General features: G+C 35.7%; 1 protein-coding gene across 2 annotated transcripts; it reads left to right on the top strand.

Moving 5' to 3' along the window:
* The first annotated feature begins 5,574 nt into the window (after positions 1-5,574).
* LOC143227862 (uncharacterized) lies at positions 5,575-18,075 on the top strand. Of its 2 annotated transcripts, XM_076459208.1 has the most exons (4): positions 5,581-6,081; positions 11,321-11,416; positions 16,896-16,983; positions 17,189-18,075. In XM_076459208.1, the coding sequence occupies exons 1-4, from the start codon at positions 6,031-6,033 to the stop codon at positions 17,950-17,952; spliced, it is 999 nt and encodes a 332-aa protein (XP_076315323.1). In that variant the 5' UTR covers positions 5,581-6,030; the 3' UTR covers positions 17,953-18,075. The 2 variants fall into 2 exon arrangements, with proteins under 2 accessions (XP_076315324.1, XP_076315323.1); XM_076459209.1 differs by lacking the exon at positions 11,321-11,416 and having other exon boundaries at positions 5,575-6,081.
* The last annotated feature ends 695 nt before the right edge of the window (positions 18,076-18,770 follow it).

Here is an 18,770-nt window from a genome sequence, read left to right as displayed (position 1 = left end):
CTTACTGCTGTATATTTATAATTACTTCCATAGCTAATATGTTGTGTAGATGGGTATCTCTTACTGATGTATTTATTATTACTTACTTGACAAATATGTTATTTGGTTGTGTAATTCTTACTGCTGTATTTGTTATTATCTCCTTAGCTAATATGTTGTTTACCTGGGTAACAATTACCGCTGTATTTGTTACTACTTTATTTGCTAATATATTGTGTAGTTGGATAACTGTTACTGTTGTATTTATTATTACGTTTTTAGCTTATATGTTGTTCAGTTGGGTAACTCTTACTGCTGTATATTTATAATTACTTCCATAGCTAATATGTTGTGTAGGTGGGTATCTCTTACTGATGTATTTATTATTACTTACTTGGAAATATGTTGTTTGGTTGTGTAATTCTTACTGCTGTATTTATTATTACTTTTTTAGCTAATATGTTGTTTAGGTGTGTAATTCTTCCTGCTTTATTTTTTATTACTTCCTTAGCCAATATGTAGTTTAGTTGGGTAACTATTACTGCTGTATTTGTTATTACTTCCTTAGCTAATATGTTGTGTAGGTGGATAACTCTTTCTGTTGTATTTATTATTACTTCCTTAGCTAATATGTTGTTTACCTGGGTAACAATTACTGCTGTATTTGTTACTACTTTATTTGCTAATATATTGTGTGGTTGGATAACTGTTACTGCTGTATTTATTATTACTTTTTTAGCTAATATATTGTTTATTTGGTTATTTCTTACTGCTGTGTTTGTTATTACTTCCATAGCTAATTTGTTGTTAATTGGGTAACTCTTACTGCTGTATTTATTATTACTTCCTTAGCTAATATGTTGTTTAGTTGGGTAACTCTTTCTGTTGTATTTATTATTACTTCCTTAGCTAATATGTTGTTTAGTTGGGTAACTCTTACTGCTGTGTTTATTATTACTTCCTTAGCTAATATGTTGTTTAGTTGGGTAACTCTTACTTCTGTAATTATTATTACTTTCTTAACTAATATGTTGTTTAGTTGGGTAACTCTTACTGCTGTATTTGTTAGCATATTCTCTGGTGTTTTTCGTTGAGGTGGTGAATTCATAGTATACATTTGTTGTTCTGTATTTTTTTTGTAACAGAAAGCTCATGGTAACCACTACTGGTTAGCTACCGGCGACATTTGTATTTGTATTACGGAAGTAGTTCATTAACTTGGTCAAATATATTTTTCTCTGTTTATTATTATGTATGTTTCCGTTTTTTCTACTTGTAATCTAAAATTTTGTATTGCTTGATTTTGATTTAAAAAATCGACAACTACAGGTAGAATAAAGTTAGTAATTGATTGTAGTGAATTATTGTTGGTCATATATTGATTATATTTATTGTTCAATCACTTTTTTATAAGTACTGTTTACTTATATTTTGATAATTATTCATTGTTCAGATATGGATTATTACTGCTTGTTTCTTTGTAGTGTTTATTGCACAACCAGTCTCGATATTAGTCGTTTTTATAATTACCTCTTGATTTCATATAAATTATATTTCTTGTTTGGTGTGACTTAGTAGCTGGCGTATCGATACGCGGGTCCGAGGTTCGAGACAATGAAACTGAATATATACCGTACTTTTAGTTTTAAGCGCATCGCATAACGAAGTGACAAACGTGTTAGTTGGGTCAAAGGGTAATATAATGCTCAGAAGCGATTGGCTGGCTTCCTTTCCTCTGATAAATAATTTAACTAGTGCTATACCTGAATCCCAGGAGTCTCTGAGATGGTTCTTATTTCAGATTGAAAATTTCATTTGCGCTATAATTTCGAAATTGCATCAGAATATATCAGTAAAATAAAACTAAATAACATACCTGACTCCACGTAGGCTTTTGGTAGGCTTGTTTGTTTGATTTTGAATTTCGCGCAAAGCTACACGAGAGCTATCTGAGCTAGCCGTCTCTAATTTTGCAGTGTAAGACTAGAGAGAAGGCAGTAGTCATCACCACCCACCGCTAACACTTGGGCTACTCTTTTGCCAAAAAATAGTGGGATTGAGCGAACATTATAACGACCCCACGGCTAAAAGGGCGAGCATATTTAGTGTGATGGGAATTCAAACCCTCAACTTTCAGAGTGTTTTTGGCAGGTAAATCTGAAGTTTAACTGAAAATCAACCCACTCTGAAATCTTTGATTTTCACTAAATATATAAGAATGGGACAGTTTTAAATACAATGAGACGCGTTCGGTATAAACTGAAAACATCCGAAATTAGTGGTAAGTAAAAACGACCGAAACATGATAAAAGTTCTTTAAAAAAAAAAAAAAACACTAATGTTCCCGACTTATGATTGGTTGGAAATTTTTCTGACGTAAAACACATTATACAGTGGGAGTAGAGTGATGTGTTATCTACTACTTAGAGGTGGTTTCACTGAATTACTTTTGTACTTCACATACACGCACACATATATATATTCCTATTGTGCTTTTTAGACGCTAATGGATAACGCAATACAACTCATATTTGCTATTGTAGTAATTACTCATTTTCAACTTATAAAAACAGCACGGTTAATAAATACTGTATTCGATATAATATTATGTAATAACGTAAGCAAGTACTACGTCACTTATAGATGACGTCGCTGTTCAGAGGTACGGGGGAGTGTCCCCCCTGAAAATGTGAAATGACAAGCGCTTTCATACAAATAAAACATAAATTTACTGAGTTTATTAGTAGTAAATTTTCATATTTTAATTAACAAAAAGGTTATAATTAGATTTAACTCGGTATTAAGGAAAGTTAACAACGCTTATCGACTTTAAACACCGCTCCTCGTGACAGAAGATCCAAGCAACGATAATGTTGATAAAGGCAACTTTGACTTACTCGTTCGATCAACTGTTTATTACTTTTTATGAAACATTTACTGAAATGTTCAATAAATATATTACTGGATTTCTTTATCTGAACTAATGTTTGACAATTTCAATTTTTTAATTTCTTTTTGTAAAACTTTTATCCATGAAAAGTGAATATTTTACATTTATAAAAAGAAGAGAAAATGTATCGTCTGTAAGCAAATGAACGTTAGGGCTTTAGAAATTTTAAACATATCTATCGTTAATGAATAAAAAGTAATTTTGGGTTCTTAATTATCAGCACGAGTGAATAAAATTAAAATTAATGTTTTTTTATCTAACTAATTTACAACAATTCTTACTCTTTACGTGTCGATAAAAATAAATTTTAAGCAACATGTGAAAATATTTTATTAAGTATCACTGTTGATGCCACCGTAAATGATTTGTATTTCAGTAAAGCCAAAGAGAGCTATAGATTTTTTTTTGATTTTTTTGCAAAATTAGCTACTTACAAATGTGAAGGGAAGATGGCGCTACAACAGTAGATCTCTCAACGCGTAAAAATATCAAAATGGCTGTTTCGTGCAAAGTAATTTTGATTTCATGTATCTTTCTAACTTTGGGAATAATACTGTAATTTTTTTTTACAAGTATAAGTTTAGTTGTTGGTTTTCGTTTTGACCAAAATTAACTGCCGTGACTAATTTGCAAATCCTTTTTTATAAGTAACACGTATACACACACCCCGAGACACATCTCTTACTGTCCCCCTTATAGCGAAATTGACTTATACTTTGTACTTCAAAACTCTGAAACAAACAAATTCTACAACTAAATTATGATCTTAAAAAAAAATGTTTTTTTTGGTTCATTTTTGATGAATGGAAGTTGTAATATCTTATGAGCGATAGTAGAGAAGTATGAATCAACATGTCGACCTTACTGTATCTGCTATATCCAGTGCTGACGAGGCCTTCAGTTTAATACGTATGAATCAACATGTCGACCTTACTGTATCTGCTATATCCAGTGCTGACGAGGCCTTCAGTTTAATACCATGGCTCATTGAATCGGCTGGGACACGACAAATATACGTTCCCTGCTAGTATAGCAGTAAGTCTACGGAGTTTCAACCCTAAAATCAGGAGTTCGAGTCCTTTCGGTGGGCTCATCAGATAGCCCGATGTAGCTTTGGTATAAGAAAACATACACACACAAACACACACGACAGATATAAGAAACTACTTAATATCATTTACAGCCCGGCATAGAAAACAAAAACTGTAAAGGAAAGTCAACCAAGTATTTTTCGGGATTCTACGGGATCAGGATACTATATTACTAGGTATGCGAACTCACACGGGTAGAGGACCCGGCATGGCCAGGTGGGTAGGGCGATCGACTCGCAATCTGAGGGTCGCAGATTCGAATCCCCGTCGCACCAAACATGCTCGTCTTTTCAGCCGTAGGGGCGTTATATTGTAAAGGTCAATTCCACTATTCGTTGATAAAAGAGTAGCCCAAGAGTTGGAGGTGAGTGGTGATGCCTTCCATCTAGTCTTACACCGCTAAATTAAGGACGGCTAGCGCAGATAGCCCTCGTGTAGCTTTGCGCGAAATAAAAAAACAAACAAAAAACTTAACATCATCAATTTCGTGCACAACAGGTTTCGATTTTCTTTAAGTCAATACACACTGAAAACATGGAATAAAGTTAATAACACTGAAAATCTATACTATACACATGCATTAAAAATACAAAACAAAATGTTTATCAATATGATTGATTTCATAGTTTACAGGCATACAAAGAAATCGTTTTGCTAAGTGATGGAATATATTATTTTACTAAAGAATATTTCCAATTCTATCCCAACGGTGATGTTTGTTTGGAATTTCGCGCAAAGCTACACGAGGGCTATCTGCGCTAGCCGTACGTAATTTAGCAGTGTAAGACTAGAGGAAAGATAGCTAGTCATCACCACCCATCGCTAACTCTTGGGCTACTTCTTTACCAACGAATAGTGAGATTGACTGAAACATCATAACGCCCTCACAGCTGAAAGGGCGAGCATGTTTGGCGCGTTGGGAATCCGAACCCGCAACCCTCAGATTACGAGTTGAACGCCTTAACCCACCTGACCATGCCGGGCCTCATCCGTAATGTGTCGAACAGAACATTTAAAACAGATAATGGTTTTGATCACAGAATTATCAACCAAGCCAGTCGCGTAATTACAAAAGACAGATTCCCTCCCACACACACATAAAAAAAGTAATTAGGCCTCCTACGTTTATTTCCCGATAATTGTAATTATGATTCTAGCTGGTTTATAATCATTAGCGTAGCAGAATAGTGTAACCACCCTTCAGTTCAAACTTGTTGGCAATTATTCAGTTTGTCAGACCCTTTGGTTCCCCTCTTAGCTCGCCCCCATGTAACTGCAGAGGAAATTGTGAGGATAAACTTAAGCCTCTCTATCAAGCATAGCTTGCTTCTAACATATAGGCGCTTAGTTTTGTTACTGAGTAGTTTTTAATCAGTTTGAAATTTTATGGGGCCACATAAGTTGCTTTCACATTAATTATTTAGACAGAAATGACACGTGACATTTGGGAGGCGGCATGTATTAAAACAAAACTACGAAAACTCCCTCTAGGGGGCATCTCTCTCCCCCTAGTCGATGCGGGAGTCTCTCTCTGAGAAACGTGTGTTTAGACCAAGTGCACGTGGCATGATTGTGCACGCCACACTCCAGCAGTCAGACCTTCCTCGTTGGTTCGTCTTGGCTCGCTTAAACTGAGACCAATCACAATTTTCTTCGTCTGGCAGCAGATTGGCTGGATTCCAATGGCACGTGCAATACGTGCTAGCTTTGGTTTGCTAGATTATAGTTCACAGTTTGGAACAAACTAAAAGGCGCATGCACGTTAGACCAGTGTAAATCCAATCTTTGGCATTCCAGCTCTGCGTAAATTCTAGCACGCGACTCTAGCTCGCAGGGCCAGGCTCGTGCCTCGTAACTGATGTCAGAAATATCTTGCCACCATCTGATCGGCCCTATAAGCTAGCTTATATCAATTACGTCACTGCAGTATCATTCAAATGCTACAAAATTGGAAAATAACTGTAAGATTTAACACGTTCTCTTAAGTTCTGCAAACTTTATTTTTCTAAAATGGAAAGCGAAGATCTGAACGTGGATACAAGAAGGCAGGAGAACAAACGTGTAAGTATACAATATTAATTTTTAACAAGGGTGGGGGTTCATTAGCTCTATAGAATACAATAAAAAGGAGTTGTTTTTCATACACTGTTACTGATTTCTTGTCAGTGTCACTGGCCTTTCAGGATCCGTAACAACATTTCATCAACTGCATTCTTATGAAAGCTGAGCGGATCAGTATTGGTTATAAGGTATATATGACAAAATGTAGGGGGAGAAATGAAACCAAATTTCACAATTTTGACGCTCGCATTAAAGACCTAGACATTTTTAAACTATCTTGTCTCTTATTACCTATATGCACGTATACTGTGACGGCAATGCCTCTGTTTTGTGTTATTTTGTGTTAATCTTGCAGGCTTATTTATGTGGTAGAATCAGTTGTTCCATTGTTTTATTCCTTTCAAATGAAATAAATAAAGGGTCTTTCGCATCTTTTCGGCTTAGCGGGTCAGTTTATTTAGATGAGGTCTTTAAAACTGTCACTGTATTGTATGCTAGAAGAAATATTGGTCTAGAATAAAGATGAGTGTGAGATATTTTACCCCAAGAATGTCTTAATTATCCGAAACGCGAAAACCGCGTTATTAACGCATTACACAGCAACGCGACTTCTTCGACGTGATCTAATGGAACTCATTAGTACGCCTTCATTTGAGATGAATTTTTTTAAGTTTATAAAATGATTTTAACCACCTGCAGATCCGTATACGCAATTCATTTTTTATAAAATAGCAGCCAGAATAGGGAGGCCAATTCGATAATAAGTGAATAGATGAACTCGGACGTGGATAGAGTTCATGGGTTTTGGTTGTTGTGTTTTAAATTATGTTCCGCTCTTGTTTAGCTTACGATTGTTTTGTTTATTTACTGAATAAACTTTTGCAGCTATTTACTGAAATTATAAATTTATTACCTTAAAGAAATTTTAGTCGTGTTAGTTTTTCGTTTTATTTCATTATCAGTTTCCACGAACTGACAAAACAATAGCGGGAAAAGACTTTAAAACCAGTTCTAACTTTAAGAGGAAAAAATCAAAATAGCTTAGTACACATCATACTGTCTTTATATTATTTAATTTATGGGTAGAGATAAAGAAATTCTAAACAACGATGGTGTAAAATAAACGTTCATTCTGTCAACGTTTACGTAGAAATAAATATAAAAAAAAGCCATTACAGTTCTTTCAAGTAATTTATAGTCCTCTTTAAACCCCCTGGTGTTAAATAATTCTAAACGAAGGGGAAGGGTGGCTAATAAAGAAATATTCTTACCTGTGTTTCGCTATAGTCGTTACTACTAGTCATTAAACATAGCCTTTAATTTTACAATACTGTCATTCTTATCTCGTGGTAGGCCCTCGTAATCTGAGGGTCGGAGGTTCGAATTCCCGTCGTACCAAACACGCTCGCCATTTCAGCCGTGGAAGCGATTTAATGTGACGGTGAATCCCACTATTCGTTGGAAAAATAGTAGCCTGAGAGTTGGCGGTGGGTGGTGATAACTAGCTGCCTTCCCTCTAGTCTTACACTGCTAAATTAGGGACGGCTAGCGCAGATAGCCCTCGTGTAGCTTTGTGCGAAATTCCAAAAACAAACAAACTTATCTCGTGGGCAGATTATAAATTCCAGGTCGGATAAAGTTTTTCGATGCAGGATAGAGTTATATAAAGGTTTAAAAAACCTTATTTTAAGTATAACAATGAATCGTTGTCCTGACACTGAAAGATAATAAAACGACGTTTGTTTTATTTATATATTTTTTGTTTTGTTTCTGAAATCAAGCAGTGGGAGCTTACAGGGGCAAAGTAGCTTAAAGGGAGGAACAAGGTATACATTAATATGTACATTTAGTATTATATTCCAATAAGAAACTGTGTGTATACTCAACCTGGAGGATTTATTAGTAACTAATAATAGTTTAGTTTGTGTCTTTTTTTTTAACAAAATAAAACTGTAATATGTTTTAATACGAATACTAAAAAGTGTGTCCTACTATGTCGGTTACTCAACCTGGTGGGATTTTTAATAACTAATATTAGTTTGGTCTACGTTTACTTTTTTTTTAACGGTCTCCCGCTGGAACAGCAGTAAGTCTTTGGATTTACAAAGCTAAAGTCAGGGGTTCGATTCCCCTCGGTCGACACAGCAGATATCCCGATGTAGCTTTGCTATAAGAACACACACGCACGCACGCACTTTTTTGAAGAAATAAGGCAAAAGTATATGTTGATATGTGAACTTAAAAACTGTATTCTAATAACATAGTATGCATGCTATTTATACTTAACCTGGTATAACATAGTATGCATGCTATTTATACTTAACCTGGTATAACGTAGTATGCATGCTATTTATACTTAACCTGGTATAACGTAGTATGCATGTTATTTATACTTAACCTGGTATAACATAGTATGCATGCTATTTATACTTAACCTGGTATAACATAGTATGCATGCTATTTATACTTAACCTGGTATAACATAGTATGCATGCTATTTATACTTAACCTGGTATAACATAGTATGCATGCTATTTATACTTAACCTGGTATAACATAGTATGCATGCTATTTATACTTAACCAGGTAGGCTTATTCATAACTAATAAGAGTTTGTTTTCCAGAATTAGATGAAACTAATTTTAAGTATAAATAATTATTTAAGTAACCCGTGTGGCCCGACATGGCCAGGTGGTTAAGGCGTTCGATTCGTAATCCAAGGGTCGCGGGTTCGAATTCCCGTCACACCAAACATGCTCACTCTTTCTGCCGTGGGATCATTATAATGTGACGGTCACTCCCCCTATTCGTTGGTAAAAGAGTACTCCAAGAATTGACAGTAAGTGGTGATGAATAGCTGCCTTCCCTCTAGTCTTACTCGGCAAAATTAGGGGCGGCCAGCGCAGATAGCCCTCGTGTAGTTTTGTTCGAAATTCAAACCAATCTGTGTATGAAAAACCACGACATAAGAAACACAGGATATAAATGCCTTCTAGTGTTACTTAAAACATATTTATGTTTCTAAACTCATTTATGTTTCTAACTTTGCTTTTCTTATTAGACACAAAGCAACACGATAGTTTATCTGTGCTTTTCCCACCACCGGTATTTAAACCAGGTTTTGAACGTTATGATCACAATGAACAAGAGTGTAGTGGGTTACGTCTTTTACATTTTTATTATATTGAGGCGTCTGTTATTTATTTATTATTAGGCAGAAAGTTACGTAATTGGCTTTTCTATGCTGTACTCGCACTGGTATCGAAAACCGAATTTTTAGCTTTATAAGTACGCAGACTTCTCGCTGAGTCATCGAGGGAAGAGGGGAGGGCTGAGGTTTTGTTTCGTGACTGGTCTACATATTTGTTCATATATTTTGTTCTTGTTTTTTTTAACTGGACAAATGTATCTGTCAGTGTGTAATTTCTTATTTTTGTTATATTGTTCATGTAATTCAACACCGCCAGATGTCAGTTGTTGTTAAAATCGCCCTGCTTTGTTGAAATCATTTACCCATTGTTTTGTTTGGAAACAATTGCTCTATCATTCTCTTACAAAACAAGTCTTAACTACTGTTCATTAGGCAGAGCATATGACAATGGGAGAAACGGAACGAAAAGACCAGGGAAACAAGTGATTAAAAAATACAACCAGCAACACATAGGTATGCGAATTGAGACGTGGCTTGGTGTTCATAACATGAAAGAAAACGAACTATTTATTATCGTGAACAAAAGAATGACCTTGTGTCAGGAGTTAAAGCCATTCAAAGAAAAGATCGATTTGGCAAATATTCAGATGCCATTTGCGTTTATGTGGAGGCACACAAATTCACTCGTGCCCTCGTCTGACAAGAGAAAATGGGCGTGACCCATGCTTAAGCAATAACTTATTCTTCGTAAATACTTCTTGTCTAACTGCTTCCATAACGAAAGTAACGTGCCGAGGAAATGTACGAAACGCTACGCAGTTCCTATTTTTAAAAACAGAGCGCTCTGTCCACGACAGTGATCAAACATCGAACACTAGCGTTATGAGCCCTCCTGCTTACTCGTGAATCAGCAGTTGGAGGAAAGGAGCTAACATTGAATTAGAATAACATATCATTGTTAAATATCATATTAAAAGACAAAATTAATATTATATTCTTAATTCAGAAAAAAGACAAACTTTGCCCTGTTAATTATTGGAAATTTCTAAATTATGAAATAATGCGCATGATACGAAATAGACAGATTAAGCTTGTTATGTAGGTTTTTTTTTTCTAAAATATTTATCGGTAGCTTTCAATGAAACAAATCTAAATCCTACGTACGTTCTGGTTTGATGTGATACGGTGCTTTGTCTCATTCAAGAGAAAATGAACTCAGTACTGGGCAGTTTTAGCAGTATTTACGTACTAAACAATCAAGTGGAGGGGAACATTCAAACTTATCTGTGGCTATGAACAAGTGGAGGGGAACGTTCAAACTTATCTGTGGCTGTAAACAAGCGGAGGGGAACATTCAAACTTATCTGTGGCTGTGAACAAGTGGAGAATCAGTGCCCCCTATTGAGCGCCAATTAAAGTTGCTAGCCATTGAATTATGTGTAACATATTCAGTTTCATCTCATCTTTCCAGTCTGGTACTTACGTCATACACTACGAATGTAAAGAAGTTAACTCTCACTGAGCATGCTCAGTGGCCACTACTGGTATATGAAATGCTTAACCCGGTTGCTCTGTTTGGAGTGATGCTAGTTAAAACCACTGCTGTTTTCAACTGTTTCATTTCTCAGTTCTCTGGAAAGTTTAAAAGGTCATTGCTATACAGAGCCTAGTCTGTTGCTAAGACTAGTTTAATATTAATAACATTTTTGTAGTTATCAAAAATCAGAAGAGATTTCTAATATTACAAAGAGTTGTTTTATTAGCGATAAGTTAGACAATGGTCTATCCGCGCTCTGCCCACCGCGTGGATTTAAATCCAATATTTTAACGTTATAAAGCTGTATACTCGCCCTCTGAGTCAGTTGATTTTAGAAGTAATTTGTCTCTCTTAACAAACGAATATTAAAGGAGTCTTTAATGTGGTTTTTACTATTAATGTTTTTATGCCAAATGTTTTTATCAACAAATTTGATTCACTTACGAACTAAATGAAATCGAACTAAAAACAGTTAAAACATAGTTTTAAATGTGTGTATACAACGAGCTAATGATTCTCGTTGACGAAAGACTGTGTTTCATGGATTACAGGTTTCGAAACCGTTGATGGAAAAGCGACGCCGAGCAAGAATAAACCAAAGTTTATCGGAGATGAAGAACTTGCTATTGGACGCTATCAGATCTGACGTAAGCTTAATAACTTGATTTGTAAATGTATGTAATTATTGGTCATACGATAGGGCATTGGATCTCTACGTTTGCGAGTCGACTTTGAATCCATGAGATACCGCAAAATATTATCTGCACTTTAAGCTGTGGATGCGTTAAAAGAGTGACAGTCAATCCATTAGCAAGAAATGGGTAGAAGAGGGTAGTATGGTGTTGAGTGGCTGCCTTTCGTTTAATCAGTATTTCATGATTAGGGACCATGGTAGAAAGTCTTACCAGCTTTGCCAAAAATATAAATTTTCTTTAGCTGATTAAAAAATAAAAAAACAAGTTATCAAAAGTTCTAGTTTCTAAGCAACGAAACTGTAAGTTATATTTTGTTCATGAATGTTCTCTCTATGAAATTAAAAGTTTTACGCATTATCGTTTCGAAATACTAATTAGACAACTTGTTATATCGGTGTAATAGTTCATATAGTTTGATTTCTGTCACCTGGTACAATTCAGAATTCACCTACAAATCCATCATTTCGTTTGATAGTACCGAAATAGAGCATGTATTTGTTTAATCAATAGGTTTGATAATAGTGAATATAAATTGCTGTTATATAATCAATAGTTTTGATAGTACTTGAATAAAACTAGAAGTTTTATAACCAGTAAGTTGATAGCAACGAACTAGAATTTAGAGTTGTTTTATTGTTAAGTTGTTACTAGTTGAGTAAAACGTAGATTTGTGTAATAAGTAGGTTGCTAATGTTGGATAACTAGAATTTAAAGTTGTTTTATTGTTAAGTTGTTGCTAGTTGAGTAAAACGTAGATTTGTGTAATAAGTTGGTTGCTAATGTTGGATAACTAGAATTTAGAGTTGTTTTATTGTTAAGTTGTCACTAGTTGAGTAAAAGGTAGATTTGTGTAATAAGTAGGTTGCTAATGTTGGATAACTAGAATTTAGAGTTGTTTTATTGTTAAGTTGTTGCTAGTTGAGTAAAACGTAGATTTGTGTAATAAGTTGGTTGCTAATGTTGGATAACCAGAATTTAGAGTTGTTTTATTGTTGTTGTTACTAGTTGAGTAAAAGGTAGATTTGTGTAATAAGTAGGTTGCTAATGTTGGATAACCAGAATTTAGAGTTGTTTTATTGTTAAGTTGTTACCAGTTGAGTAAAAGGTAGATTTGTGTAATAAGTAGGTTGCTAATGCTGGATAACCAGAATTTAGAGTTGTTTTATTGTTGTTGTTACTAGTTGAGTAAAAGGCAGATTTGTGTAATAAGTAGGTTGTTAATGCTGGATAACCAGAATTTAGAGTTGTTTTACTGTTAAGTTGTCACCAGTTGAGTAAAAGGTAGATTTGTGTAACAAGTAGGTTGTTAATGTTGGATAACCAGAATTTAGAGTTGTTTTATTGTTAAGTTGTTACTAGTTGAGTAAAACGTAGATTTGTGTAATAAGTTGGTTGCCAATGCTGGATAACCAGAATTTAGAGTTGTTTTATTGTTGTTGTCACTAGTTGAGTAAAAGGTAGATTTGTGTAATAAGTAGGTTGCTAATGTTGGATAACCAGAATTTAGAGTTGTTTTATTGTTAAGTTGTTGCTAGTTGAGTAAAACGTAGATTTGTGTAATAAGTTGGTTGCTAATGTTGGATAACCAAAATTTAGAGTTGTTTTATTGTTGTTGTTACTAGTTGAGCAAAAGGTAGATTTGTGTAATAAGCAGGTTGCTAATGTTGGATAACCAGAATTTAGAGTTGTTTTATTGTTAAGTTGTTACTAGTTGAGTAAAAGGTAGATTTGTGTAATAAGTAGGTTGCTAATGTTGGATAACCAGAATTTAGAGTTGTTTTATTGTTGTTGTTACTAGTTGAGTAAAAGGTAGATTTGTGTAATAAGTAGGTTGTTAATGTTGGATAACCAGAATTTAGAGTTGTTTTATTGTTAAGTTGTCACTAGTTGAGTAAAAGGTAGATTTGTGTAATAAGTAGGTTGTTAATGTTGGATAACCAGAATTTAGAGTTGTTTTATTGTTAAGTTGTTACCAGTTGAGTAAAACGCAGATTTGTGTAATAAGCAGGTTGCTAATGTTGGATAACCAGAATTTAGAGTTGTTTTATTGTTAAGTTGTTACTAGTTGAGTAAAAGGTAGATTTGTGTAATAAGTAGGTTGCTAATGCTGGATAACCAGAATTTAGAGTTGTTTTATTGTTGTTGTTACTAGTTGAGTAAAACGTAGATTTGTGTAATAAGTAGGTTGCTAATGTTGGATAACTAGAATTTAGAGTTGTTTTATTGTTAAGTTGTTACTAGTTGAGTAAAACGTAGATTTGTATAATAAGTAGGTTGCTAATGTTGGATAACCAGAATTTAGAGTTGTTTTATTGTTGTTGTTACTAGTTGAGTAAAACGTAGATTTGTATAATAAGTAGGTTGCTAATGTTGGATAACCAGAATTTAGAGTTGTTTTATTGTTAAGTTGTTACTAGTTGAGCAAAACGTAGATTTGTGTAATAAGTAGGTTGCTAATGTTGGATAACTAGAATTTAGAGTTGTTTTATTGTTAAGTTGTTACTAGTTGAGTAAAACGTAGATTTGTATAATAAGTAGGTTGCTAATGTTGGATAACTAGAATTTAGAGTTGTTTTATTGTTAAGTTGTTACTAGTTGAGTAAAACGTAGATTTGTATAATAAGTAGGTTGCTAATGTTGGATAACCAGAATTTAGAGTTGTTTTATTGTTGTTGTTACTAGTTGAGTAAAAGGTAGATTTGTGTAATATGTAGGTTGCTAATGTTGGATAACCAGAATTTAGAGTTGTTTTATTGTTGTTGTTACCAATTGAGTAAAAGGTAGATTTGTGTAATAAGTAGGTTGCTAATGTTGGATAACTAGAATTTAGAGTTGTTTTATTGTTAAGTTGTTACTAGTTGAGTAAAAGGTAGATTTGTGTAATAAGTAGGTTGCTAATGTTGGATAACTAGAATTTAGAGTTGTTTTATTGTTGTTGTTACTAGTTGAGTAAAACGTAGATTTGTGTAATAAGTAGGTTGCTAATGTTGGATTACACTTTAAACTTTTATAATTAGTAAGTTGCTGGGATTGGATCCAATGTTTTAGTTGTGTAGTCAGTAGGTTGTTAGGTTTGTTTGTTTTGAATTTCGCGCAAAGCTACGCGAGGGCTATCTACGTTAGCCTTTCCCAATTTAGCATTGTAAAACTAAAGGGAAGGAAGTTAGTCATCACTACCCACTGCAGGCTCTTGGGCTACTTTTTTACTAATGAATAGTGGGATTGACCGTCATATTATAACGCTCACACGACTGAAATGGCGAGCATGTTTGGTGCGACGGTGACTCAAACCTGCGACCCTCAGATTAGGCGTCGAACGCTTTAACCCACCTGGCCGTGCCGGGCCATAGGTTGCTAGGACTGGATCCAATGTTTTAGTTCTGTAATCAGTTGGCTTGAGTTGTTTAATCAGTATAGCGGACTGAGGTGGAGTAAAACTCGATTATAATCAACAGGTTTGGTTGTATTAGAATAAACCGAAAAAAAATATTAGCGATCAGCTACGTAGCACTGAAATGTGAATTCTGATATCAAAATCATTTTGCTGGATGATACTTAACCAGGAGTAGCTTAACCATCTGGCCATGCCAAGCCTCATACGAATGAGAAAAATAATATTAAAATCATTTTGCTGGGTGATACTTAACCATGAGTAGCTTAACCATCTGGCCACGCCAAGCCTCAGACGAATGAGAAAAATAATATCAAAATTATTTTGCTGGGTGATACTTAACCATGAGTAGCTTAACCATCTGGCCATGCCAAGCCTCAGACGAATGAGAAAAATAATATCAAAATTATTTTGCTGGGTGATACTTAACCAGGAGTAGCTTAACCATCTGGCCACGCCAAGCCTCAGACGAATGAGAAAAATAATATCAAAATTATTTTGCTGGGTGATACTTAACCATGAGTAGCTTAACCATCTGGTCATGTCAAGCCTCAGACGAATGAGAAAAATAATATTAAAATCATTTTGCTGGGTGATACTTAACCAGGAGTAGCTTAACCATCTGGCCATGCCAAGCCTCAGACGAATGAGAAAAATAATATTAAAATCATTTTGCTGGGTGATACTTAACCATGAGTAGCTTAACCATCTGGCCATGCCAAGCCTCAGACGAATGAGAAAAATAATATTAAAATCATTTTGCTGGGTGATACTTAACCAGGAGTAGCTTAACCATCTGGCCATGCCAAGCCTCAGACGAATGAGAAAAATAATATTAAAATCATTTTGCTGGGTGATACTTAACCAGGAGTAGCTTAACCATCTGGCCATGCCAAGCCTCAGACGAATGAGAAAAATAATATTAAAATCATTTTGCTGGGTGATACTTAACCATGAGTAGCTTAACCATCTGGCCATGCCAAGCCTCAGACGAATGAGAAAAATAATATTAAAATCATTTTGCTGGGTGATACTTAACCAGGAGTAGCTTAACCATCTGGCCATGCCAAGCCTCAGACGAATGAGAAAAATAATATTAAAATCATTTTGCTGGATGATACTTAACCAGGAGTAGCTTAACCATCTGGCCACGCCAAGCCTCATACGAATGAGAAAAATAATATTAAAATCATTTTGCTGGATGATACTTAACCAGGAGTAGCTTAACCATCTGGCCACGCCAAGCCTCATACGAATGAGAAAAATAATATTAAAATCATTTTCCTGGGTGATACTTAACCATGAGTAGCTTAACCATCTGGCCACGCCAAGCCTCATACGAATGAGAAAAATAATATTAAAATTATTTTCCTGGGTGATACTTAGCCAGGAGTAGCTTAACCATCTGGTCATGTCAAGCCTCATACGAATGAGAAAAATAATATTAAAATCATTTTGCTGGGTGATACTTAACCATCAGTAGCTTAACCATCTGGCCATGCCAAGCCTCAGACGAATGAGAAAAATAATATCAAAATTATTTTGCTGGGTGATACCTAGCCAGGAGTAGCTTAACCATCTGGTCATGTCAAGCCTCAGACGAATGAGAAAAATAATATTAAAATCATTTTCCTGGGTGATACTTAACCATGAGTAGCTTAACCATCTGGCCACGCCAAGCCTTAGGCGAATGAGAGAAATAATATTGAAATCATTTTGCTGGGTAATACTTTTCTGGAACGGAAAAAATAACTTGAGGGACGTATCAGTGATGTCGAGAAAATATTTTCTCGACCCAAAAGAGCCGTTTTTGCATGTATATTGAGGGACGTATGTTAGAGGACTATGGATGAGTTAATAACAGCCATCAGATGATAACCTCTTGCATGTCTTACTAATGATTCCAGTTCAACATTCATAATAGTTTAGTCTTATCCTTAAAACCTTTTATTTATCGTTTCAAGCATTGAATGTGTTTCAGCAATAGTTCGTAATGATTACTTCATTTGCTTATCTGGTTATTTTATACCACTTCCACAGAACCCAAGGCATTCCAAGTTAGAAAAAGCAGACATTTTGGAAATGACAGTGCGCCATCTACAAGAATTCCATCGACAGAGACGAACAGGTAAGTAACACTCGTAGTTAGAATTCGACATTTCCAAATCATAGTTGCATAATAAAATATTAAGCTTAAATGAACAAAAAAGCCTTAACGTAATTAAGGGCGAGTAATATTACACTTAAAAATATCACGTTTTTGCTAATTTTGCTCTTTTTAAGTAAATAATTAATACCATTCAGTGATGACTTATGCTATCATTTTTATGTAGCGACTCTGGTTAACGATTCTCAGCTGAGGAACAAGTTTCTCCTCGGGTTTGAGGAGTGCGTTCGCGAGGTAGGGCTCTATCTAAAGAAGCAAGATGGCGTGAAGGAGGACACTCGGCAGCGCCTTCTGCAACACCTGACAAAACGAGTACAAAACATTACAGAGACGGAGAACGAGGAGTCCGTTTCTCTAATCCGTACCTACAGCGCCACTACTCAGCACTGCGTGTCTTCTCGTTGCGGCTCAACAGAATGCTGTTGCCACGTTAATAAAAGTCCAGATACGACTAACGGTTACGGTGAGCGACGTTCCAATAACTCCAGTGGCTGTGGGTGTTGTTCCGTTGGAGTTGCCGAATTTCATCTTGTTCCAAAACGCTTGTCGAACGGAGAACTGGCCTTGGTGTTACCCCAAAAAGTAAGTTCTGGTGCTGTCGGTTGCTTGGGTAAGAAGCTATGCAGTGTTAGTGCTCTTGGACTTACCCATTCGGACTCAGAATCATCAACGCTTCATCAGGAAGTGCCTTCTGCAGTTACTTCTTCTTGCAACGAAGCCGATTCCACCGTGATTGGCCCCACCCACAAGCACTTCAGCTCAGAAACACCGAGTCCCATGTCGAGCGAAGCTTCCGATGTCAGCTCTGACGAATCAGTTGGGAGACCTCGCGAACCACGAGCTCATCCCGTGCATCCAGTGGATCACAGTTTCTTAGTTTCTCCTGGTGATCAATCTCCCTTTACGGATAATGTCTGGCGCCCTTGGTGAAATAAAAAAGACAAAAGAAACTCCGAATTCCTTTGTGTACAGATTTCCAAGACCCATGAACTCGGTGTTTTTCAGTGAAATATATATATATATATATTACATTGAATAAAGGAGCATAGAATCTTACAACATATTTATTGTTCAAAAGACATTATCACTGTTTTTGTCATGTTTTTCTGTGTGAAAAACGAAACACCACCGGAACAGACACAAATAACTAGTGTCACGTACACGTCCTCCTGACGAACACCGATGTGTTTTGTTACGTACACGTTCTCCTGACGCATACCGAAGTATTTTGTTACGTACACGTTCTCCTGACGAATACCGAAGTATTTTGTTACGTACACGTTCTCCTGACGAATACCGAAGTATTTTGTTACGTACACGTTCTCCTGACGAATACCGATGTATTTTGTTACGTACACGTTCTCCTGACGAATACCGATGTATTTTAATTTTATTGGCTGTTCTTACTAGCTCATTCCCTTTCTATACGAACCGTCTTACATGAAACAGCTCAGCCGCGTGAGACAAAGTTGCATTTATGTGAAGCACCTTACAACAGTTTGGTGTGTTTTGAATTTCGCGCAAAGCTACACGAGGGCTATCTGCGTTAGCTGTTCCTAATTTAGTAGTGTAAGACTAGAGGGAAGGCAACTAGTCATCACCACCCACCGCCAATTCTTGGACTACTCTTTTACCAACGAATAGTGGAACTAATCGTCACATTAAGACACCTCCATGGCTGAAATGACAAGCATGTTTGATGCGACGGGGATTCGAACACGCGACCCTCAGATTCCGAGTCGAGTTCC

This window comes from Tachypleus tridentatus, chromosome 10, assembly GCF_004210375.1.
Source record: "Tachypleus tridentatus isolate NWPU-2018 chromosome 10, ASM421037v1, whole genome shotgun sequence".
Classification (NCBI taxonomy): domain Eukaryota; kingdom Metazoa; phylum Arthropoda; class Merostomata; order Xiphosura; family Limulidae; genus Tachypleus; species Tachypleus tridentatus.
The sequence above is the reverse complement of the archived record's forward strand: the minus strand, read 5'-3'. Positions and strand labels throughout refer to the sequence as shown.

Bases quoted from the DNA above. Each gene is read 5' to 3' on its own strand.
- LOC143227862 (XM_076459208.1), top strand. From the start codon at position 6,031: ATGGAAAGCGAAGATCTGAACGTGGATACAAGAAGGCAGGAGAACAAA. The intron at 6,082-11,320 runs GTAAGTATACAA...CATGGATTACAG, and splicing joins GAAGGCAGGAGAACAAACGT to GTTTCGAAACCGTTGATGGA. The intron at 16,984-17,188 runs GTAAGTAACACT...ATTTTTATGTAG, and splicing joins CCATCGACAGAGACGAACAG to CGACTCTGGTTAACGATTCT.